The sequence below is a fragment of the Trichechus manatus genome, unplaced genomic scaffold (assembly GCF_000243295.1).
Source record: "Trichechus manatus latirostris isolate Lorelei unplaced genomic scaffold, TriManLat1.0 scaffold00009, whole genome shotgun sequence".
NCBI lineage: Eukaryota > Metazoa > Chordata > Mammalia > Sirenia > Trichechidae > Trichechus > Trichechus manatus.
Genome location: NW_004443945.1, coordinates 295197 through 321638, shown reverse-complemented (window position 1 = coordinate 321638; position 26442 = coordinate 295197). Strand labels below are relative to the sequence as shown.

The 26442-nt window shown below is 37.8% G+C and overlaps 1 protein-coding gene across 3 annotated transcripts in view; it reads right to left on the bottom strand.

The window, feature by feature from the left end:
• CAND1 (cullin associated and neddylation dissociated 1) overlaps nt 1–23447 on the bottom strand; it is a 48537-nt gene extending 25090 nt beyond the window's left edge. The window contains exons 1-4 of one of the 3 annotated variants that reach the window (XM_004370612.3): nt 22939–23447; nt 14773–14916; nt 8441–8595; nt 36–159 (exon numbers count right to left, since the gene is read on the bottom strand). In XM_004370612.3, the coding sequence (XP_004370669.1) occupies nt 36–159; nt 8441–8595; nt 14773–14916; nt 22939–23006 (491 nt within the window). In that variant the 5' untranslated portion in view covers nt 23007–23447. Of the gene's footprint in view, nt 1–35; nt 160–8440; nt 8596–14772; nt 14917–22635; nt 22743–22938 lie in introns of those variants that run through there. The other 2 variants (XM_023725921.1, XM_023725920.1) reach the window with 2 other exon arrangements.
• Nucleotides 23448–26442: the final 2995 nt, after the last annotated feature.

Here is a 26442-nt window from a genome sequence, read left to right as displayed (position 1 = left end):
ACATTACTAGAAATGCAAATAAAAGGCCCACTTACCTGCTCAACATATCAGCCATAATATCCAAGGCTTCCAGCTGAACAGAGACATCTTCCTGCTTTGCTATTGCGCTGGTAAGACGTCCAGTAATCTTTTTACACACATTAGCAGCTAATGCAGAGCCTGCACAAACAAATCAATAACAGTTTCAAAATAAGCATAATTCTACTTTATATTCATGATAGTTACCAAATATTCAACAACTGAATCTGTTGAGACTCGAGATCCGTGCCAGGAAAATGCATAAGTCATGCGTCGTTTAAGGTCCACAACACATTCTGCTGAACAGGATGTTATATAATTTGCACGTTGTGTGAACTCCACATTATATACAGACAGTCCCCGAGTTATGAACGTCCAACTTATGGACAACTTGTACATAAGAACAGACTGCCATAAAGCCTATGATATTAAAAATTTAACTTAAATACATGCATCGTTCGTAGAAACGAACACATGCACTACCTGTGACCCTCATAAAAACACTGCACAGTTTGGCAATATTTCTTAAGTTACATCCGCTAAGTCTTCTCCAGTGGGGATTTCTGAACTCTATTGTAACTTTATAGGACCACGGACACATATGCAGTTAGATGTTCCTCACACGGACATTATGCGGTGCAGACTGTATATCGAAAAGACCACTTTTTACTAAAATAATTAGACATAAGCAAGAATTAGAGATAATACAACTACAAAAGAGGTAAAAGACATAGATAAGAGGACATAGATTTAGTAGGCTCTACTAGAAAACTCCACCATTCATCTGTCAGTTTGTCAGACTGTGATGGCTTGCATGTTGCTGTGATGCTGGAAGCTATACCACCAGTATTTCAAATACCAGCAGGGTCACCCATGGCAGACAGGTTTCAGCGGAGCTTCCGGACTAAGACAGACTAGGAAGAAGGATCTGGTGATGTACTTCTAAAAAACTGGATAATGAAAACCTTATGAATAGCAGGAGAACATTATCTGATGTAGTATTGGAAGATAAGCCCCTCAGGATGGAAGGCACTCAAAAGGTGACTGGGAAGAGCTGCCTCCTCAAAGTACAGTTGACCTTAATGACTTGGATGGAGTCAAGCTTTCGAGAACTTCATTTGTTGATGTGCCATGACTCAAAATGATAACAGCTGCAAACATCCATTAATAATCAGAACATGGAATGTACAAAGTATGAATATAGGAAAATTGGAAGTTGTCAAAAGTGAAAAGGAACGCATAAAGACTGATATCCTATGCATCAGTGAGCTGAAACTGACTGGCACTGGCCATTTAGAATCAGACAGTCATGTTGTCTACTATGCCATGAATGACAAACTGAAGAAGAATGGAATCATATTTATTGTCAAAAAACATTTCCAGAACTATCCTGAAGTACAACGCTATCAGTGAGAGGATAATATCCATACCCCTACAAGGAAGACCAGTTAATACAACTATTATTCAAATTTATGCACCAACCAAGGCCAACGACGAAGAAAATGAAGATTTTTACTAACTTTGCAGTCTGAAATTGATCAAACATGCAATCAAGATGCATTGATAATTACTGGTGATTGGAATGCCAAAGTTGGATACAAAGAAGAAGGATCAGTAGTTGGAAAATGTAACCTTGGTGACAGACAAGACACCAGAGATCGCATGATAGAATTTTGCAAGACCAACAACCTATTCATTGCAAATATCTTTTTTTCAACAATATAAACAGTGACTGTATACTTGGACCTCGCAAAACGGAACACACAGGAATCAAATCAATAACATCTGTGGAAAGAGACGATGGAGAAGCTCAATATCATCAGTCAGAACAAGGCCAGGGGCTGACTACAGAACACCCCGTCAACTGCTCATATACAAGTTCAAATCAAAGCTGAAGAAAATTAAAACAAGTCCACAAGACTCAAAGTACGACTCTGAGTATGTCCCACCTGAATTTAGAAACCATTACAAGAACACATTTGATACACTGAACACTAATGACTGAAGACGAGATGAGTTGTGAGATGACATCAAGGACATTGTACATAAGAAAAGCAAAAGGTCATTAAAAAGACAGAAAAGGAAAAAAAAAGACCAAAGTGGGTATCAGATAAGACTATGAAAGTTGCTCTTGAACATAAAGCAGCTAATGAAAAGGGGACAAATGATCACGTACAAGAGCTGAACAGATTTCAAAGGCTGGCTCAAGTAGACAAGGTATTACAATGATAAGTGCAAAGACCTGGAGTTAGAAAGCTAAAAGCAAAGAACATGCTTGGCATTTCTCCAAGCTGAAAGAACTGAAGAAAAAAATTCAAGCCTCAAGTTGCAATACTGAAGGATTCTATGGGCAAAATATTGAATGACACACGAAGCATCAAAAGAAGATGGAAGGAATACACAGAACCACTGTACCAAAAAGAACTGGGCAACATTCAACCATTTAAGAAGATAGCATTATAATAAAAAACCAATGGTACTGAAGGAAGAAGTCCAAGCTGCACTGAAGATATTGGTGAGAAGAGAGACTCCAAGAATCGATGAAATACCAATTGAGATATTTCAAAAAATGGATGCAATGCTGGAGGTGCTCAGTCCTCTATCTTAAGAAATTTGGAAGACAGCTCACTGGCCAGTCGAATGGAAGACAGCCATATATGTATGTGCCCATCCCAAAGAAAGGTGACCCAAGGGAATGCAGAAATTATCGAACAATATCATAAATGTTACATGCAAGTAAAATTAAGCTAAAGATAATTCAAAACCAGTTTTAGCAGTACATCAACAGGGAACTGCCAGAAATTCAGGCCAGACCCCAAAGAGGACGTGGAACAAGGGATATTATTGTTGATGTCACATGGATCTTGGATGAAAGCAGATAATACCAGAAACATGTTTACCTGTGCTTTACTGACTACACAAAGGCATTCGACTGTGTGAAACATAACAAATTACGGATAGCATCAAGAAGAACGGGAATTCCAGAACACTTAATCATGTTCATGAGGAACCTATACCTAGAGCAAGTGGCAGTCATTCGAACAGAATAAAGGGACACTGCGTAGCTTAAAATCAGGAAAGGTGAGTGTCAGGGTCGTATCCTTTCACCATACTTACTCAATCTGTATGCTGAGCAAATAATCCGAAACGCTGGACTATATGAAGAAGAATGCAGCATCAGGATTGGAAGAAAGACTCATTAACAACCTGTGATATGCGGATGACACAACTTTACTTGCTGAAAGTGAAGAGGACTTGAAGTACTTACTGATGAAAATCAAAAACTACAGCCTTCAGTATGCATTATACCTTAACATAAAGAAAACAAAAATTCTCACAACTGGACCAATGAGCAACATCATGATAAATGGAGAAACTATTGAAGTTGTCAAGGATTTCATTTTTTACTTGGATTCACAATTAACGCCCATGGAAGAGGCAGTCAAGAAATTAAATGATGCAAAATGGATCAAAGACCTAATATAAAATCTAAAATGATACAGATCATGGAAGAAAAAAAAGGGACAATGCTAGGAGCCACGGCACAAACAGAATACAAAATATAACTAACAATGCACAAACACCAGAAGAGAAACTAGATTACTGGGAGCTCCTAAAAATCAAACACTTATGCTCATCAAAAGATTTTACCAAAAGAGTAAAAACACAACCTACAGACTGGGAAAAAAATTTTGGCTATGACATATCTGATCAGGGTCTAATCTCTAAAATCTACAAGATACTGCAAAACTTCAACAACAAAAAGACAAATAACACAATTAAAAAATGGGCAAAGGATATGAACAGGCACTTCACCAAACAAGATATTCACACAGCTAACAGATATATGAGGAAATGCTCACAATCATTAGCCATTAGAAAAATGCAAATCAAAACTATAGGGAGATACCATCCCACCCCAAAAAGGCTAGCATTAATCCAAAAAACAGGAAATAGCAAATGTTGGAGAGGTTGTGGAGAGACTGGAACACTTATACACTGCTGGTAGGAATGTAAAATGGTATGACCACTTTGAAAATCCATTTGGCACTTCCTTAAAAATCAGAAATACAAGTACCATACCATTCAGCAATCCCACTCCTTGGAATATATCCTAGAGAAATATGAACCATCAAACGAATAGATACATGCACACCTATGTTCATTGCAGCACTGTTCAGAATAGCAAAAAGATGGAAACAACCTAGCTGCCCATCAACGGACAAGTGGATAAACAAATTATGGTATATTCACACAATGGAATACTACGCAATAATAAAGAACAACAATGAAATCTCATTGTGAAACATCTCATAACATGGATGAATCTGGAAGGCATTATACTGAGTGAAATTAGTTGCAAAAGGACAACTACTGTATGAGACCACTATCATTAGAACTCAAGAAAAGGTTTAAACACAGAAGCAAACATTCCTTGCTGGCCACGAGGGTTCAAGGTAGGGAGAAGGGTATTCACTAACTAGATAGTAGACAAGAATTATCTTACGTGAAGGGAAGGACAACACACAATACAAGGGAGGTCAGCACAACTGGACTAAATCAAAAGCTAAGAAGTTTCCCAAACACAACCAAACACTTCGAGGGACAGAGTAGAAGGGGCAGGGGTCTGGGGACCATGGTTTCAGCGGACATCCAGACCAACCGACATAAAGTTCATTAAGAAAATGTTCTGCATCCCACTTTGGTGAGTGGCATCTGGGGTCTTAAAAGGTAGTGAACAGCCATCTAACATGTATCAATTGGTCCCAACCCACGTGGAGCAAAGGAGAATGAAGAACACCAAAGACACAAGGAAAATATTAGCCCAAGAGACAAAAAGGGCCACATAAACCAGAGACTCCATCAGTCTGAGACCAGAAGAACTAGATGGTGCCTGGCAACCCCCATTGACTGCCCTGACAGGGAACACAACAGAGAGTCCCTGACGGAGCAGGAGAAAAGTGGGATGCAGAACTCAAATTCACATAAAAAGACCAGACTTAATGGTCTAAGACTAGAGGAACCCCAGAAGACATGGCCCTCAGACTATGTTAACCCAGAACTAAAACCATTCCCGAAGCCAACTCTTCAAAGACCAGAGTGGACTGTAAGACATAAAATGATACTCGTGAAGAGTATGCTTCTTAGTTCAAGTAGATACATGAGACTAAATGGGCAGCTCCCGTCTCGAGGCAAGATGAGAAGGCAGAAAGGGATAGGAGCTGGTTGAATAGACACGGGAAATCCAACGTGGAAAGGGGGAGTGTGCTGTCACATTATAGGGGTAGTAACTAGGGTCACACAATGTGTGTATAGATTTTTCTATGAGAAACTTAACCTGAGCTGTAAACTTTCACCTAAAGCACAATTTAAAAAGATTTTAAAAAAAAATCTTTAAACACATACACACACACACAAAGAAATCAAATGATGTACTGCATTCGGCAAATCTGCTGCAAAAGATGTCTTTAAAGTGCTAAAAAACAAAGATGTTCCTTTGAGGAGTAAGTTGCAACAGACCCAAGCCATAGTATTTTCAATTGCCTCATACGCATGTGAAAGCTGGACAATGAATACGGAAGACTAAAGAATTGATGCCTTTGAATTACGGTGTTGGCAAGAATATTGAATATACCACAGACTGCCAAACGAACGAATTCTGTCTTGGAAGAAGTACAGCTACAATGCTCCTTAGAAATGAGGATGGCGAGACTTCGTCCCACATACTTCGGACATGTTATCAGGAGGAACCAGTCCCTAGAGAAGGACATCATGCTTGGTAAAATAAAGGATCCGTGAAAAGTAGGAAGGCTCTCCACAAGACAGATTGACACAGTGCCTGCAACAACAGACTCAAACGTAGCAGCGATTGCAAGGACGGCGCAGGACAGGGCAGTACTGTGTTCTGTTGTACACAGGGTCGCTCTCTGAGTCAGAAACGACAACTAACAACAACTACACTGGACAACTCTTTGTATGTACTGCCATGAATACAGGCCAAGGAGCCAGGAGTAGCTTAAGTGCTTGCACCTCTAGGTTGGAAAGCAGTAACAAATTTTTTTCTACTGGAGTCCTCTATTATAGTAACAGCTACTGTTGAGTCGATTCTGACTCATGGTGACCTCATGTGTTTCAGAGTAAAACTGTGCTCTACAAGGTTTTCAATGGCTGTGATCTTTTAGAATTAGACTGTCAGGCCTTTCTTCCAGGTGCTCCTGGGTAGACTCAAACCACCAGCCTTTCTGTTAGTAGCCAAGCACTTAACCATTTGTGCCAATCAGGGACTTCTTTTAAACATAAATGATTTAAAAAAAAAAAAAACACATACACACACATTTCAAGCTCTAGTGCTTAATTTAAAAAAATCTGATAGCTGACTATGATTCACCACACTGCCTGACGTAATTTTTAAACATTCTGCTTCTGCTTTTATGTCTAATTTTGGCTTACAAATAAGCAATCTCTTATCGGAAGTTTATAAAGAATATTATGCATCAGCTGAATATTTAGTCACAATAATCTCTAATAAGGTCCTTTCCAATCTAAAGATTCCATAAATTTATTATAAAGCAGAACTGCTGTTCCGAAGGACGCATAAATCAAGGTCATACTGCAAGCAGTCTCCAACCTATGACGCAGTCAAGTTACGACGAACCACACTTAATGATCATCTTTTTTTTTTTTAACATCTTATCGTCAGTAACATGTACTACATAAAATGTTGCTGTGCATAATTTGCTGATACCATATCTGCAAGTTTATATGTAATGTTTCCAACCCCAAAAGACAAAGATCAGATTTATAAAGACGCTGATAATAAAAGGCCATAATAATGAAAACTTAAGAAAAAGGAGGTATTTGACTTACGTCAGAACCAACTTACTATGGAGTTGTCAGAACGCAACGCCATTGTAAGTTGGCGACTGCCTGTATTTTAAAATAAGTCATATTGTTACTGAACGTGGGTGAAATACAAGAACAAGAGACAGTGACCATAAAAATCTGAACGGTTAAAAGAATTCTTGTTAGGTCCAAAACCCAGCTAAATGCAAATACATTTTAATGACGAAAATATCAACATAGCTATTACAATTATAAATAACATACATCAGAAAATACGAATACAGCTATTACAATTATAAATAAGATACAATTACAAATGACATAATAAACATTTTATTAAACTAAATAATTACTTAATAAAGGTAAAAAGCACTGATACGACAGAGTGGAAGAAGCATCAGCTTTGGATTAAAAGATAATGAATGTGAATCTTCACCCTACCAGGTACTTGAAATTTAAGGTGAATTAATCTAACCTCTCAAATTTCAGATTCCTCATCTATAAACCAAGGATATTAAGATCTCTCATACGGTTGATGCTTAGACTAAATAATACACATGAAGTAACTAGTATGATAATTAGCATGAAAAAAAAAATTACCATCAAGTAATTTCTGACTATTGGCAACCCTATCAGACAGAGTAGAACTGCCCCATAGGGTTTCTAAGGCTGTAATCTTTATGGAAGCAGACTGTCACATCTTTCTCCCGTCGAGCGACTGGTAGGTTCCAACTGTCAACCTTTCAGTTAGCAGCCAAGCTCTTAACCACTGATCCACCAGGGCTCCTCAATAATTAGCATAGCGAATGATAAATATTTGTTAAAGTAAATTAATGAAATCAGTATACTCAGACTACATTATTACCAATCTAAATCTACCCACTCAATAAAAAGATGATAATTTCACCTCAACTGCAGATGAGACAATAACTTTTACCCTGCTAACAGCCAATACTAAGCCAACAACTGAATAGTCAAGACCAGTTCTAAAACTTACCACCATTACTTAGACATTTCTGTCAGAAGCCAAAAGTTAATTAGCTGGCAAATTCATTAATTATAGTTTTAAATTTTTTAAGTATGAAATTTAGCAGTAAAAGGCTTGGCCTTAATTAAAGCTACTAGTTTAAACAGAACTATTCACAATTCACAATTAGGCTTAACTGTGTAAGTCTTCCATAATAAATTCTGATGCAAAACAAAATCAGTAAAGAAAACGGACAGCTAATCAGAAACAACTCATGGTTTTTACTAATTTTTCATTAGCTGAATAGGTTAGTGTAACTGTAGTCTGTAGTCATGGTACATATATCAATACAAAATCTCCAATGCAGAAAAACCCTTCAGAACACGATATACTTAAACTCAATCAAAATAATATTCATTTAACACTGAAAACTAAACTTACTTTGAAGCAAAAATAAGACTTCAGGCTTTAAATTTTCTTAATTGTTCAAAGGGATGCATACAAAGATCTTTTAGGACAGACACTTTCCTCCCTCCCCAGCCAGGGAAAAAAAAAAAAGAAGGGAAATACCTCCAGGCAAAAAGGAAACAAGATGAAAAAAAGTACTCTTACCACTGGAAGCTGGAGGAAGTTCTCCAATCACTGTTTTAAGGCCAATACTTGAAATATCTCGAAGTTGTTCTTTATCAGAAAGCATGTTAGTGCAGAGGGTATCTACAATTGTCTCTACTTGGTATTCTTTCACTTTACTCACTAGAGGGCCAAGACTGTAATATAAAGGAAAAAAAAAGTTTAAATCTAGATAAACGAAGAAAAATAGACAAGTAGAAACATTAACTTTTCTGCCCAGCAACTGTCAACAAAGAGTGTACAACAAGCCCATAGTATACAAATAAAGGCATGAAAGAAATCTATGATTGACAAGCTCCTTGCATTTAATTGGTTTCCAATTTTTTCCCACTGATTTCCTAGAAGTAGTTCTATTCTATGATCCCAAAGCGCACTGCCTTCTTATCAGTATTTTATACTGGCATTAAGGTTTGCATACATGGCCACTAAGCTGAACCACACCTTAAGTGAGGACAGAGAAGTCCTTCCTTTGTGTTCTTCCCATGTAATTTAGCACATAGTAGGTAATGTTTGCTACATGAATATTCATCGAGGGACCATGGTATTCAAGACTGTACTGAAAAAAGAGCTACACCCTCATCCACTGCTGGTATGAATGTAAAACCCACAGCAGAAAACAGTTTAGCAGTTCCTCAAAAAGTTGAGCACAGAACTACCGTATGACCCAGCAATCTGGATTCTAGGTATACACCCAGAAGAAGTTAAGGCAGGAAGGCAAACAGAAACCCATATACCATTGTTCACTGCAGCACTTTTCACAAAAGCCAAAAGGTGGAAACAACTCAAATGTCCATCAATAGATGAACGGATTAAAAAAATGTAGTATATACACACAATGGAATACTACTCTTCCATAAAGAGAAATGAAGTTCTGATGTATGCCACTACATGGATAAACCTTTAAAAACATCATGCTGAGAGAAATAAGTCAGGTGAAAAAAGACAAACACTATATGACCTCACTTATATGAAATAAGCACATATACAAAAACCAAAGATTATTAGTGGCTACCAGGGGTTGGAGGGAGGGGAAAAGGGGGATTTTTTGCTTAGGGGGCATTGAGTTTGTTAATGGTGATGGAATGATTTGCAAAAGGACAGCAATGGTCACACACCCTGAAGAATGTAATCACTGAATTATACATACAGAAATTGAGATGGCGTTATGTTTTGTTATATTTTCACCGAAATGAAACAAAGGGAGAAAAAAAAGGGCTACAAAGGAAATATGGCCCTTATCTTCAATAAAGGTACAATCTTGTTGGTAAGATAAGGAACTCACATCAACTACTTATGAAATAAATTGAAGGTATGCACTACTCTGGATAGTTTTTTTTTTTTTTTAAAAAAAAAACCTCTTAAAATTCAATGCTAGCATTTACATGACAAGAAATTGCACACAGTAGATTTTTAGGTACTGAGCTTTGACAGGATATAGTCACAGACAGCAGAGTATTTAAATGGGAAGACAAATTCTTGCAAACATCTAGAGACCAGAATGAGTGTAATGCATATTGAAAGAAATGAGGAGTAAAAGGAATTGCTTGACACAAAAGGCAGATGAAAAACACAATAGGGAAGGTAGGGCATTGAATTTAAATGTGATGTGGTAAAACTGGAAGTCACTGCACTTTTTCAAGCATAAGCAACGCAAAGAAGAAAGTTTAATTTGATAAACGTTCCAATCAATGTTTCCCACATATGTGCTCCAGTAAAAAACCGTTTACTGACTACTGCTGACTGACTGCTTGACTGAAGAAGTAGTGGGCAATAAACTTTGGGGAATTAGAGAATAAATGAAAAATATATACAGAAAGATTGTCTGGAGTAATCTAAGAACTGTCAAATCCAAAATGACGGCAGTGACAATACAGACATGGCAGATACATGGAGAGATGGGAAACACTGAAAACTGGAAGACAAAAGAGTTTCCAAAAGTAATTTAAAGAATTCTAGCTTCCAGTAATGGCACAGTAGCTTTGCTGGACTAACTCTCCTACAGACAACAACTGTAAAATCTCAAAAACTATACCTAAAAAAGAAAAAATTGAATGCCAGAACACAACAGAATAAAAACAAAGTCTACTCAGAATTCTATGTCCAGCAAAATCACCCTTCAAAAACGAAGACCAATTACAGTCAATTTCAAGTAAACAAAAGATGAGAGAATGCATTGCCACCAGACCTATATACTATAAGAAATGCTAAAGGAAGTTCTTTAGACTAAAGGAAGATTTCACCAGATGGTAACTCAACTACAGAAAGGAATGAAAGTCACCAGAAATTATAAATGTGTTGATACGTAAAAAGTTGTATTTAAAATAGTACATTTTTTTTCCTTCAAACTATCAATAATACTACATTACGGAAATACACACACACATACTTACATAAAAACGGCAGTAGTACAACCAACAGTAGGAAGATAAATGGAATCATGCTATCATAAGGTTTATATAGTTTACATCAAGTGGTAAATATGAACTCTAAATAGACTGTGACAAATTTAAGATGCAATTTCTATCTGTCAATGTTTACCAACAAAAATTAATAAACCCATTACATTTTAACAAAGTTTTGTTTTTTTAAAAAAAATAACTATATATTCTCAAAAAAATAGTGCGAACAGCATTGTTTTACAATTTTGCAAATTTCTTTAATGTTTGGGCTTAAAAGAAAATAGCTGGCTTCTCATATACGCTTCTTTTTAAATTAATTAATTAATCTTTTATTGTACTTTAGATGAAGGTTTACAGAACAAATAGTTTCTCATTAAACAGTATACATATTGCTTTGTAACAATGGTTAACCCCACAACATGTCAACACTGTCCCTTCTCAGCCAGGGGTTCCCTATTATCAGCTTTCCTGTCCCCTCCTGCCTTCTAGTCCTTGTCCCTGGACTGTTGTGCCCCATTAGTATTGTTTTGTTTTATAGGGTCATATATGCTTTTGCATTCAACCTGTTGTGGTATTACACATCAGGCAGCCTCTGGAAAACTACACTGCACACTTATGAGAAAGTAAGAGTCAAAAGGACAAATAACACCTTAGTATTATTCACGATATTTCTGACCCCATGGACTTTTTCTAACTTTTGAAATCAGGTTGTTTATCTTTTTCATTATCAAGTTGTAGGAGTTCTTTATATATTCTGGTTATAACTCCTTTGACAGATACATGTTTATAAATATTTTCTTCCAATTTGATGAGGTTAAGTTTTTAATTTTAAATCTGTTTTAGCTTGAAATAACTATATTAGCAGAGCATATAATACTGAATTGCTCTTATATTCCTGGGATGAACCCCATGTGGTAATGGCATATTATAGCTTAATACATTGCTAAATTTTATTTTGAACATTTAAATAAAAACGGTCTGTAGTTTTCTTTTCTTGGTGTTATCTTTAGTGCAGACAAGTTATCAAATACATAAACAAAATAAAAGACTGGAAAACCAAAAAAACCGAACCCATTGCCGTCGAGTCGATTCCAACTCATAGTGACCTTATAGGACAGAGTAGAATTGCCCCACAGAGTTTGCAAGGAGTGGCTGGTGGATTCGAACTGCCAACCTTTTGGCTAGCAGCCGAACTCTTTAACCACTACACCACCAGGGTTTCCAAAGACTGGAAAGTTTTCATATTTACTCTATGTTCTGGAACAGTACTAGAATTGTCTGTACTGCAATTATCTTTTTTTCGAAGTTTGAAAGACTTCCGTAAAAGACTTCTGGACCTGGCTCTCTTCTGATTGACAATTTCACCAATTTCTTGATAAGGCTACTTGGTAATTTACTTATCAGTTGGGGCCTTCCCCTCCTCCAAGAATCGGCTTTTGTTTATCCATCATGATTTTATCTCCTAATACATTACTTGTTGTCTGCATCTTAATTCCTTTCTTATTTTCTTGAATACATGTTGTTTCCTCCCCAGACACCTTAAATTATAAGTGTAAAATAAAGTGATCAAAGGTTAAAAGGCTCAGGTTCCTAATCAGTTAAGATTCATACTCTAGTGAGTAACAGTTATGCATACATCCAAACTCTGTTTAAGAATGGATGGTAGAGGGACAAGTACTACTTTTTATTATTATTTTTAAAGGCTGATAAATGTTCAGCATATTTTGAAGACAGTTTAATTTTGTTTACTAGGCATTAAAAGATGAAAAATAATGATTAAAGATTATATGCTCACTTGCATTATTCTACAACTTATCACTTTTTAAAGACACATTGTATTTTAAACTTGCAAATGTCTTGTGCTGTACCTGTATCTAGAAATTCTATGCTATCAACGGTTTCTCAAGTTTTTGCCTGGTCTTACAGCAGTTATGTCAAACATTAACCTATAACAAAGTAAAATATTTAATAAGAAAAGCCAACAACTCAACAACAAAAGGACAACAAACTCATTCAAAAAATGGGCAAAGGGCTTGAACAGACATTTTACCAAAGAAGATAAATGGCCAATAAGCACATGAAAAGATCCTTAGTCATTAAACCCATTGCCATCGAGTCAATTCTGACTCATAACAACCCTACAGGACCGAGTAGAACTGCCCCAAAAGGTTTCCAGGTTTAGTTTTGTATTTACTTTTTGTTTTTTCTTCAATCTTTACAGAAGAGGACTGCCACATCTTTCCCCCACATAGCATCTGGTGAGTTCAAACCATCAACGAACCTTTTGGTTAGCAGCTGAGCATTTAACCACTGCACTACCAGGCTCCTTAGCACATAGTAGAAGACGAGAATTACCATATGGACCAGCAATTCCACTCCTAGGTATATACCCACAAGAATTTAAACCAAGAACACAAACTGATAATTGAAACACCTATGTTCACTGCAGCACTGTTCACAATAACCAAAAGGTAGAAACAACCTAAATGTCCCATGAATAGATCAATAAACAAAATGTGATACATGTATACATATACACACATACAATAAGATATTTTCTTGCTATAAAGAGAAATGAAGTTTTGATACATGCTATGATGTGGATGAACCTTGAAAACATTGCGCTGAGTTAAATAAGTCAGACACAAAAGGACTAGTAATACTGTTTGACCCACTTACATAAAGCATCTAGATTAGGCAAATGCATACAGACCAAAGTTTATTTGTGGTTACCAGGAGCAGGTGGGAGGGGGAAAACGAGAGTTATTGCTAAGGGCACTGAGTTTCTGTTAAGGGTGATGAAAAAAATGGAAACACACAGTGGGACAGCTGCACAACACGGTGAACGTAATTAGCATCACTGAATTGTATACATAAAAATGGCTGAACTGGAAAATGTTTTATATGTTTATATATATACATATATCTATATCTATACACGTATATGTACACATAAAACCACAATAAAAGAAAATCCAATAAAGGAGTAATAATGAGACAATTCTTTATTTAAATTGATACCAAATATGGTATAACACACAAAATGGCATAATTACATAATTCAATTTTTCTATGAAATCGAAGGTTATATTTACAACTAACTTAGTATGTAAATTATTAAGGGTTTCTAAAATTCGATATTCATAAATTAAAATAGGTGTGTTAACAGAATTTACTCAGAACTCAAATTCTGTACCCTACTAAAAAGTCCAACTGCCAACATTATACCTAACAAAAAGCTCCTATGCATTTTACAAACACAGAGTTCTCATGATTTTTAGGAAAGATACTTTATTATCACTGTATCATCGGTGTTTTAACTGCTGTTATCCTTTATTAAGAGTTTTATAATTACTATTAGTTTTTACTTTTCTTAATCATTAGGTTCTTAATTTTCTTCCCATTGGAATATAAAGATGGATAGAGGCAGGCAGACCTTTTAACCTAGTTTAAAAAAAAAGTCAGGCTGTGGTCAGTAAGTGAAAGAACTACTGTTTCCAGAGTTTCCCGTATCTACTTCTTAAGAATTAAAAGAAATTAATTCAATGAAAGCCACATTTAGTCTATATAAACCATAAGGAAAATATTATATGTAGCATATCCAAACACTAAACATTCACTCCATTTAAAAAAAAACAAACCCAACGCCATCGAGTCTACTCTGAGTCATAGCAACCCTATTGGACAGCGTAGAACTGCCTCATAGGGTTTCCAAGGAGTGGATGGTGGATTCAAACTGCTGACCTTTGGTTAGCACCTGAGCGCTTAAGCACTGCGCCACCAGGGCTCTAAACATTCACCAATCACCTAAAAATTCTTAATGAAAATAAATCATAGGATGATACAGGATAAGGCTAAGATTGGATACACTTAGTTATTTAACCAATGGGGGTAAGCAAGCAAAAAACAACTTACCACTTGACAGCTAAATTCTGTACCTCTCCATTTTTATCTTCCAGTAACTTCAAAATCATTTTCACCACTTTCCTTTCACTATCGTCATCCAACTTGATGGAATCTTTCTGCAATTCTGTCATCAAATCATTTGTAGCCATAAACCTATCCAAAAAAATTGAAATTAGCTGGTAATTTTAAAAGCATCAGTAAAAAAGAATGATTTTTAAATTCAATGCTATCATTTATCCAACAGGAACATAGCATATTACAAAACTGTCATCCATTTTTTTTTCTTTTTTTTTTGAGCAAAGGGTGACTTTTAATCAGAATAAAATACATTCTTATCATGCCATTTGAAAGGGTACATTTTCCAGCAATTGTGTCAAATGAGAATCAATCATACTGACAGGGTAAGACTTCACCAACTTTTCTCTTGTAATGTGAATTTCACCATTCAAGACATTTTTGAAATCAATCTCAATGGAAGAGTCAATCCACTTTTTATTTTAAGGTTTATTTGCTTGTGCTTTTCATTCCTTGTTTCTAGTCCAAAGACCGCTCTTCAGATGCACAAACATTCCTAGATTTTCTTTAAAGTTCGAGGTTTGTTTTTAAGCCATCGTGTTCTTCACTTTTTCTTTTAAGTGATCAGAAATTTAAACTAAAAGCTATTACAGACAAGAGTAGCATGTACTTAAAATTCATTATTTCATAATATTTTTTCAAAGTCCTGATATATACTTTTAAGTAAGGTACTATTATCCAAAACTATCTTCTCCAAGCTCAGTCTTGATTTCAATTCACTGACAAGACCAACAGTCAGTGCTCTTTCATTCTAATTAACTGCATCACTGCTTTTGGGGTAGGGGGAGCACTTCTTTACTTTTTCTTTGCATGTGATTTGAACTCTAACTAGGAAGCTCTTAACCTCAAACATTATACGCCATCCCTGCATAAAAGCGTATGTGTTGGGTTACGGGATTATGGGGTTTTGAGGGGGGGCATCTTACATTACTAATGCTAGGAAATATCCAAAATACAAATTCCTCTCCCTACTCCAAGGTATTAGGCATATTCTCAAAATGGTCAAGAGATGATACTAGAAAGTTGCTCAGACATCTAGCCCTCATCCCCTTAAGAATCACATTCAAAGGAAGGTTTAATACTGAATGTTGTTGTTAGCTGCCGTTGAACCACTCCTGACTCATAGTGACCCCATGTGTTACAGAACTGAACTGTTTCACAGGCTATAGGGTCGCTATGAATCAGAATAGACTCAACAGCAAGGGGTTTTTTGTACAGGGTTTTCTTGGCTGTGATCTTTACAGAAACAGATAGCCAGGCCTTTCTTCTGTGGAGCTATCAAGTGGGTTTGAACCTTCAACCTTTGGGTTTCTTTTTTAACACTGACAAAAAACCAGAGTGATCAACTGTCTAAGTTTTTCAATTTTAAATGAAAAGATTAAACAGGGGATCAAATTAAGGTAAATATAGTCATGGATTTTTTTCCCCCCAAATCTCACCAGACAATTCATAATTTTAAAAGAAATTTCTCAGAATATGAGACAGTCATATTCAAATAAAGTTCCAAAACACATTTAAAGGCTAAATGAATTTTTCCCATAATTCTGGGTTCCCTCCACCTATGCAAATAATCCAACTGCATGAAGGACAACTACTTAATGCCTTTTTCTTTTATTTGAACTGTGAATCAAATGAAATTTGAGTAAAAATCTAGTATTTTATGTTGTATACAAACATGTCAAAATTCACGTTCAAATCAATTAAAAAACACAACTATTGGATCTAAAATGCTAGACAGCTACACAGAGTCTGGGGATGCAGGCAATAAACTAAGTAGTAAGGATTGGTAAAACAATAATTCAGCAGTTCATTACTTATAACATAATTTTAAGGCTAATTCCAGTAACTAGTCTGTTCACATAGTGTTGATTTAAAAAAGTTTTAAACTATATTCTAGCTCAATTCTTATCACGTTCCAAAAAACCCCTTATAGAGAAAAGCTGATATTCAAATTGAGATAATAATGCAAGATAAATAAGCCGTACTTTTCAAAATGGACATCACGATGTGGTTGGGTGCCGTCAAGTTGATTCTGACTAAGAGTGGCCCATAGGGTTTTCCTGGCTGTAATCTTTATGGAAACATATCGCCAGGTCTTTCTCCCACAGAGCCCCTGATGAGTTCGAACACTCAACCTTTTGGTCAGCAGCCAAGCGCTTAAACCACTGCACAACCAGGGCTCCTTGAAATGGGTATGGTTCTCCCAATTGAAAGTCTCCGCAATTTGTAATCTGATGATATTACATTACAAAATTTAAACCACACATTGATTTTCAGGAATGCATTCTAGAAATTGAAGTAAACTGCACAGCATAGCATCACCGTGGGCACATCTATACACAAAGCACTGAAAATACCGTAACCATTACACTTAGACAAAATCCATTAAATAAACGTAGTAGTAGGACAATATGATCTCTATGAACTCCTGCAATACTAGTCATCTGCTTCCAGAGAAAAGAAAATATACTGATCATCAATTTAGGTAAAAAAGTAGATATGTAATCCCAATGTAAAAAGTTGTTTTATGGTTTTGAAAGGGTTCTGTTGGTACGCAGATTCACTTCTTTATTCGCCATGTATTTATTTACTGCCTATGATACTACAGAGCCTGACCAAAGAACTAAGGACAGATAAAAAGTGTATAGGCCTCAAAGAGCTTATATTCTAGTAAGTCTACTGATTTTCAAAAATCGATGATTAATGGCTAAGCATTTAAAAGAAAAGTCGAAATGAGCACCAGCAAAATTAGCAATAAATAATATTTTTTAAAGACCAGAAAAACTGGTTCAAGGTATTATAAGGTTATACTGAGTGTTACTTTCCAATGGTGACCATGAATCCAGCAAGTTCTGGAAATAATGCCTTCCTTCTATTTTTCTGATATAAAAAATTATACTATAAATCTCCTTATAAGGAAGCTTTTCAACCACTTTGAAAGCAGATTCATAAAGTCACCTTGTGAATGTCCCTTCAGCATTTGTTCTAGGTATGGCGATAAGGCTAAGATTATAAATGTCGACGCAATCCCTTAAATTTTTTGTTTAATGGGAGAGACAAACAGGATAATGGACAAATCTCAATCTTAAACATTTTTAAAACAATACTCAAGGGTATTTGGAAAAGATCACACCAAAGAACTGATTGTTAGGCTGGATCTTAAAGACTGAATACAGCTTTGCATGGGGAAAAGTGGTTTGGGATTTTCACTTTTTTTTTTTTTTTTGATGATGGTGGCGGCTAGGGGGAGGGCAGCAGCATCTCAGAGTAAAGGACTTAGGAGCAGTTCAGTGTGGCTGGAGCACTGGGAGGTAGAAAAACAAACCTTACGAGAAGCTGGAAAGGATGGGAAAGGCCTTATATATTCATTCACTATGTACCAATCAGGTACTATGCTGCATATTGTGGATAAAAGCAGAAATGGTTCCTTCTCTCTTGGAGCTTACGTTACAGTCTTGTTGTTAGCTGTCATCAAGGTGGCCCAATTCATGGTGACCTCATGCACGAAAAGCTGCCTTGTGCTACGGCACGCCCATGACCGGCTACAGATCAGATCACTGTCATCCATAGGATCTTCAGTCTTATCACTTTTCTATTGCTTATTTTAGTGGAAAATATTTGAGGTTTCCTTCTCTGACAGGTTTCCACCTTACACAGTTTCCAGATTTTGCAAGTTTTACTGTATATTTTTTCCTTAACTCTGGAACTAAAGTTCAACTCAACTAATGCAAACATTTATTGAAAACATGGCCAATGCACCACACACAATGGACAAGGTCCCTCCACTCAAGTTCCCTGCACAGCTCTGATCAAGATTATCTACTTAAGTGCCTGACAACTACATGTTGCCCTGAGTCATTTCTTTCCCATTCGACAACAGTGTCTTTACCACCCAAGAAGTATGCAGATTAACTGAGTGCAAGCATTATATCTTGAACTTTTTTTGTAGTCCTTCTCAGGCAATTAGTAAAACTATATTTTAGCACAAAATGTTTGCTAAGCCTAACTTTAGAGGGAACTGAAATTTAAGGTCTGATTCTTCATATCCCCTAGTCAATAGCTTGGAAAAGCAACACAGCATAGTAAAGAGTTCATGCTCTGGGACAGAGGAGTTCTGGAAAATCTAGATCATATACATCTAAACTGATCTTAGGCAAGTATGTAACCTCTCTCAGTTTCCTAAAACGTAATGAGGATTGCTAATATTCACTTACTAGAGTTGTGAGGCTAAAGAAAATCAAGTGTATAAAGTCTACAAACCCACTGAAACCAAATCCGTTGCCATCGAGTCAATTCCAACTCATAGCAACTCTACAAGACAAAGCAGAACTGCCCCTTAGGGTTTCAAGGCTGTGATCTTTACAAAGCAGACTGCCACATGTTTCTCCCACAGAGCTGTTGGTGGGTTTGAGCCACCAACCTTTTAATTAGCAACTGAGCACTTAACCACTGTGCCACCAGGGCTCCCATAAAGCCCATGGCAAGCATTTATACTATTACGTAGAGGGTCAGCAAAGAAGAGGAAGACCCTCAATGAGATAGACTGACACAATGGCTGCAACAAGGGGCTCAAACATAACAATGACTATGAGAATGGCGCAGGACCGGGCAATGTTTCATTCTGTTGTATATAGTGTGACTAAGAGCCAGAACTGACTGGAAGGCACCTAACAACATTATGTAGAGAGATACAAGAACAATAAATGTTTTCTTTAACTCTTGGCTCCCCGGAAGACTTTTAAATTCAGTTGGTGGTAAAGCACATGAAAATAAAAGTAGAACGTCACTAGTTTCCTCAACGCACTGAATGTTTAACACTTATATTCATAAATGGAACATTTAACAGGGTTTATCCACATTAAAGCTCACTCTAGTACCTACAACATCATCTCCCACTGAAAATACCACTTTATCATATTTAGGCACTCTCCTGAACACTTGGATACACAAATGACCCCTCCCTCTTTCAAAAAGCTGCTAGTCTTTGATGTTTTTCATCCTAACCTATCTTCATTTCTCCTAAACTCTAATACCCCACCTTTAGAGAATACAGAATATTAAAACACAAAAGAAATGAGATATTAGGTAACTTTTTTTCAATAAATTGACTCTGATTTAAGTCCTACAAAAGGACTCTTCAAAAACTGCTAAAATTTAAAAGTTTTGAATCTTACACCTATTTCTTTACCATCTGCGCATTAATGGACTCTATAATTATCTAGAGACCTGAAATTTTAGGGATATGAGATCTTTTGTACAAGCCTCTAAGAAGTAAAAGTACAATTCCAAAACAAGTAACTTGCAAAGGATCTTCCAGATAGTTCACAACAAAGAATCATGCATGACTAGAACCAGATCTTGTGATTAGAAGGTCTGATTCTCTTTGGATTCTACCACGAGAATACAAATTTTTTCTTCCTTTTGGCAGCATTTTTTCCCTTCCCCTTAGTACAAGGCAGAGTGCTTTGCACATGTTAACCAGTAGCTGTGGAGTCTATTCCAATTCATGGTGACCCCATGTGAGTCAGAGTAGAACTGTATTCCATAGGGTTTTCAAAGGCTGATTTTTCAGAAGTCACCAGGACTTTCTTCCCAAGCACCTCTGGGTGGATTCGAATCTCCAATCTTTGGGTTAGCACACTGCACAAGCACAAAGCACATGTTAGATACTCCATAATGTTAATTAACCCTTGTCATAAAGATCTTTCTAGAATTAAATATTTTAACATTCACATGGGACAAAATCATGTTATTTACACCTAAATAAAACCTTAAAAAAATGTATTTAATAAATGCCTGTACTGAAAATATACGGAAAAATCTTCAAAATATTTGACTTCAAATGCTCACCATTTCAATTAATCCTTAAATGTCTACAATTTAATAAACATTGCACTTGAGACCTGTCTGTTAACGGGATGGCTAGAGTGTATTACAAATAATGTTTATAAAAATATCTTAATGATACCATTACTAGATACTAATTTTACCGTTTCTAAATATATTTTCTGTAGTACTCACCATTCTCAGAAACACGTGTATCAATACTATAATTTTATGGGAAAAACTCATCATTCAAGGAATGTTTTGATTCATTAAAACCCAAGTTGGAAGATAAAAAGTTTATAAACTTCAGCACTGACTGTAGCTTAGCATCAAAGCAACAGTATTTCTTACATATAGTTTATAATAAAAACACACATGCATTTTTCCTTTACTAAAAGAAGTTTTAAAAATAACATTTAAGGAAGCTTCACAGTCAATAATCACATATGCAATATCATCACTTCATATGTTTTCTTTAGTCTTTCTAAACATATTATCTGTACAAGATTCTGAATATTTGAATGAAATTGTACCATTATAGGGAAAGTGCTACCTTCAGACTGAAATTGAACACAATCAGAATGGAATTTAGTACTTATACCAAAAACTCGTTGCCGTTGAGTAGATTCCAACTCATAGATACAGGACGAACCAAACTGACAGAAAAATCACACCATACACCTTATGTAGGTTAAAGCTATGTATATTCAAATGTTTACATCAAATTTCAATGATTAATAAATTGCATGCAAGCAAAGCTCCAAAGAGAATCAGACAGCATTTTAATACTTTTTTAAACTTTTATTTCTCACAATAATTCAACCTTGGCCCTAGAACTACACAAATCTAAAATCCCAAAATAAACACGTCACTTCCAAAGTCCTAACACTGAAATCTTTAGTATTTCCAAACTGGGTTTTAAACGTTTCAAATACAATACTTAGAAACTCCTTAGATAGCAAAACTTTTTAAAAAATCTTATTCGGTTTTGAAGTCACAGAACCAAATTATATACTTTATTGGCCATTTTAATATACCACTATATCAATTTGATTAGGAACACAAACATTAGTTTACTAATCGTTCTCTATTAACAAACTGAGAAATTTGTTCCTGGTCAACATGGTTTCACGTTTCAGGTGTACAGTTCATAGAAAAAAGTAAGCTCTTCAGCCATAATTTTAATCGGAGACCTTGTTCTTTCTTTTAAAATGCACACGAATTATGGCCACTACAATAACTTCGAGAATAAAACTTAAATATCAACGAAAAGAAAAGCTTTTTTAGATTGAGAGGTTTTTTTGTGAGATGAGAAGCAGGCAGGAAGGAACGTAACAGTAACTGTAGTGCAAGAAAGAAACCAAGCAATCCGGAAAAATATAACAATTCTTCAATATGCATGTTTTCAAGAATTTGGAACCGACAGTTCAAATCCCCTGGAACTGAATCTCTATGAAACAGCTTCAGAACCACCAGTCCCACGTTAGAAAACCCCTTCTTTCAATAAAAACACTTGCTCGGTTTACTCTTCCGTTTCGTTCAGCAACTCACTCCTCTGGCAATGATTTTGGATATAAGGGCACGAGACTGAAAACCCAAGTTCCTGCTTGGGTTTAACCTGACAAGTGAAACTGACAGAGATGCTGGCGGGAAAACCGTAGAAGCCAAGTTTCCTCCATCCTGGCTCCCCCTCCCCCTTCTTCCCACCTTCATCAAGAGAAATAATACAAAGAAAAAGTATATAACCCAATCCGCGAAAAGCTCCAAAAAAGTTAACCGTTCAAGCAGAATCCAACCAGGCCCACTCACACATGCGGCGGCTGGTGGATCACCGAGTGGGTAGCAGGTTCGGCCCCAGCGAGCAGGGAGGCCTAGCGCCGCGGGCGGGCGAGTAGGCCCAGCCGTCCGGTCTCCAGGCCTACAACAACCCCCTTCCCCACAGTAGTAGATGTTTTCGCCCCTTCGAGCTACCTGGGTCGCGAGGATCACGTCCCGGAGGCAGGGAATGTGGTGGGGGCGTTTGGGGACGCAGAAGGAACGGCCCAGGGCCGGCGGCGGGCAACGGCCTAGAGAAAAGAATGGGGGGATTGGAAGGTGGAGGAGGAAAGGGGCCTGACGGGATCAGGGAGCTGTGAGGTGGGCTGGAGACCTCCGGGAAGCAAGGAAACCCTTTACGGCCGAAGGGGTGGGGCAAAGCCTACAGCGAGGGCCAGGTCTGCAGATGGGGGGGGAGGGGGGAGCCCGAGATAGCTTAGGAAAGGATCTTAGCCTCACCTGAAATCCTTGTCGCTGGATGTCATTTTCTCCAGCAAATTGGAAATATGGTACGAGGCGCTCGCCATGTTGACGGCCGCGATCCCGCCTGCTGGCGACGATGGTGCTGCTGCCCGCCGCCGCCGCCGCTGCTGCTGGGGCTCCTTCTCTCGTTTGCGGCGGCTCCCGCTTCCAGGATCGCAGCGCGACGCCGACGCCGACTAGGGAGGCTCCTCGACGGGCTTGCCCCCTCCCCGGCGAGGCGAGGGCCTGTCCCGGGGGAAGCAAAGGCTACGGTGCCGGCCTAACGACGGCGTTGCTCGCGGCTGAACGAGCTCATGGGCGGCGAAGCAGTACAGCAGGGCCTCACCGAGGAGCCAGGCACTTCCACTGAGGCCCGTCTCGCTCCCACTCGCTCCCACTCCCTCCGCACTCGCTCCTAAGGGCAAGTGGCCAAATCCCGCCTCCTTCACTACGGGGGCGGGGGCGGCTGGCGCGGAACGCTACGGACAGCCCAGGTCAAGGTTCACTAAGATCTCCCCACGCACGCTTTAGAGGAGCTAGTTAAAAAGCAATCCTATTGGCTGATGCCGATGTCAGTCTTCGCGTGAACGGCCTTTCAGGAGGCATGACAAAGACCAAAAGGAGCTGTTCTCGCGAGACTTTAAAGCGACGGTTAAAGGACGGGAGGCGAATGGGACAAGCGAGCCCTAATCTGAAAATACTTGAGAATTTTTTCTATACAGCATTAAGAGAATAAGTTTACCACTTTTAATGACTATAAGGCCTGGGAGTAATGGTAATTAAGGAGTTAGCCTAGGACCAACAAAAGAAATTACTACAGGAATCTTTCCTTTCGAATCGGACGCGGGGCCTACATTGTCTTAACCACTGTGATGTAGTGTTGCCACGTGAAAACCACAAATCCCAGAATTCAGTAGGAGCGTTACACTGGGTCAGGATGTGATTGGCTACAGGAACTTGTAGCTTCCTTATTGGCTTCCATGGGAGAGGTGAATGTTGGGATTTGTAGGCTAGCGAGGCAGTAGTGCTGGATAAAACCTTTGGAGTAGCGTGCAGTCTGTTTCTGCTGCGGTTTCGCGTTTCCTGTAATGGAAATATTTGTTATTAAGGGATGTTTTGGAGAGCTGCGGTTTGGGCAGGCGCATTGCGGATCCATGGAGTTTGGTGTTCTTGGCAGAGGCCTAGTAGCGACTTCCTAGCACTAATACCTGAGAGTGACGATAGCCTCTTCACTCCGTGGAGGCAGCTTTCTAAAGCAAGCAAGCCCTTAGAAGACTAATAGGCCAGCTACAAATGATTGTATGCGGGGCCTCCTCGTTTTATTCAGAAGAGCTAAAACATCTTCTGTAGTCAACTTTTGGGGACTTGATAATCCTTGCAGTTGTGTATTTTGTTGTTCCCTCAGAAATACACAATCATCGAGGTTAGATATCAAATCGTTTATTTTACAATCCAAGTTTTAATCTGCTTAATATTTGGGATTTCCACATGAATTTTGCCAATTACGGGGTCAACACCTAAAAATTTGATACGGATTTGAGGCAGGTGGAATTAGAGCGAGCTGACAGACCTTTCTAAAAGAGAATAGAAAGCCCAGTGAAGAAAGAACTAATCTCATTCAGTTACTCCTGTTAAAAACAAAAAACCCTTTCAGTAGCCCTCCACTTCCATTTACATCAAACCAGATAAAATCGACCTGACATTTCTTTACGATGTTTTGCTACGTTCACGAAATACCGAGTGTCTTCTAAAAGCCAGACGCTGTTATAGGCAATGTTAACACAACAGATAAAGCATGATCTGGTCTCAAATTTTCCCCTCATTACCCTTATCTACTCCCATGTACCCTTATATGTTAATAATATTTTTCTCCCCACTAATGCCATGTCGCTGTGAGTCAGAATATGACTCAACTTTTGGACACCCTGGTGGCGTAGTGGTTAAGAGCTATGGCTGCTAACCAAAAGGTTGGCAGTTCGAATCCACCAGGCGCTCCTTGGAAACCCTATGGGGCGGTTCTACTCTGTCTGTTGGGTCACTGTGAGTCAGAACCCACTGGACAACTGGTTTGGGGTTTTTGGGTTTTTTTTTTTTGGAATGCCATGTCTCTTTCCTTATTTTACACAAGTCTGTCATTATCAGGGCCTCCTTCATCAAACGTTACCTAAGCGCTGCAGCCACAATTAATCCCCTTCAGCTCTGAACAACCTTTCCACAATTTATAATATAAACTGCATACACAAACTACCCACACACATCACATACACAACCGAGCAGGTCATTTTTCCTTCTTGTGGACCCCAACGCTTGAAATCTCAGTTATCTGGTGGTAACCGTTTCTTTTAGCCAGTATCCAATCAGTCACAAAGTCATGTTTTTCATGTTTTGTCATGTGTGTGTGTGTAAATCCTTTCATTTATCACTTTCCAACTGATCTATAATATTTTGAGACAGATAGCTTCAATATAAATCATGTTTTTGCCCCTTACTAGCTGTCTTAGAGACTCTAATCACTGAGCCTCAGTTTCTTCAAGGGTAAAAAGATGCTCATCAGAGGTTGTTTTAAGAGTTCAATAAAATATGCCATACAAAGTGCCTAGCAAATTGCTTGGAACGTAAAAATAATACTTATAACTAATATTTCTTGCACACTTACAGAGGTCCGGGAAAGCATCTAGTAAAAGTTAGGTATTATGTTCTCAGTCTTTTATTTGTCCCTATTCCCAAACCATGCTACACAGCCTGTATAAATTTGTCTAAAATATTGTTTATATGTACCTACTTAAAACGTTCATTGACTCCGTACTACAGAATAAAGGGCAAATGTTTTGGCAGTACCTTCTTGTCCCTAACCTTTTCTTTTTGACATTTCTCTCACTGTTCTAATACAAGAATTGCTCCCACCAATACATTTTTGAGTCCCTCAAAGACTCAACTCCAAGTCTTTGTACATAATAATGATAATAATAATAAGCACTTGTTTCTGGACCATAATCCTCATAACCCATGATATTGGTATTATCCACATTTTAAGTATGAGAGATACAAAGACGTTAAGTAACTTGCTAAAGATCACCAACAAGGTATAGTTGGTCTTTCTCTTTTTTGCTGACCCTCTACTTTACCAAGCATGATGTCCTTCTCCAGGGATTGGTCCCTTCTGATAACATGTCCAAAGTATGTGAGACAAAGTCTCACCATCCTCACTTCTAAGGAGCATTCTGGCTATACTTCTTCTGAGACAAATTTGTTCCTTCTTCTGGCAGTCCATGGTATAGTCAATGTTCATCTCCAACACCATAATTCAAAAGCATCAATTCTTCTTTGGTCTTCCCTATTCGTTGTCCAGCTTTTACATGCATAAGAGGTGACTGAAGACACCATGGCTTCAACTGGACGCGCCTTAGTCCTTAAAGTGACATCTTTGCTTTTTAACACTTTAAAGAGGTCTTTTGCAGAAAATTTGCCCAATGCAATGCGTCCTTTGATTTCTTGACTGCT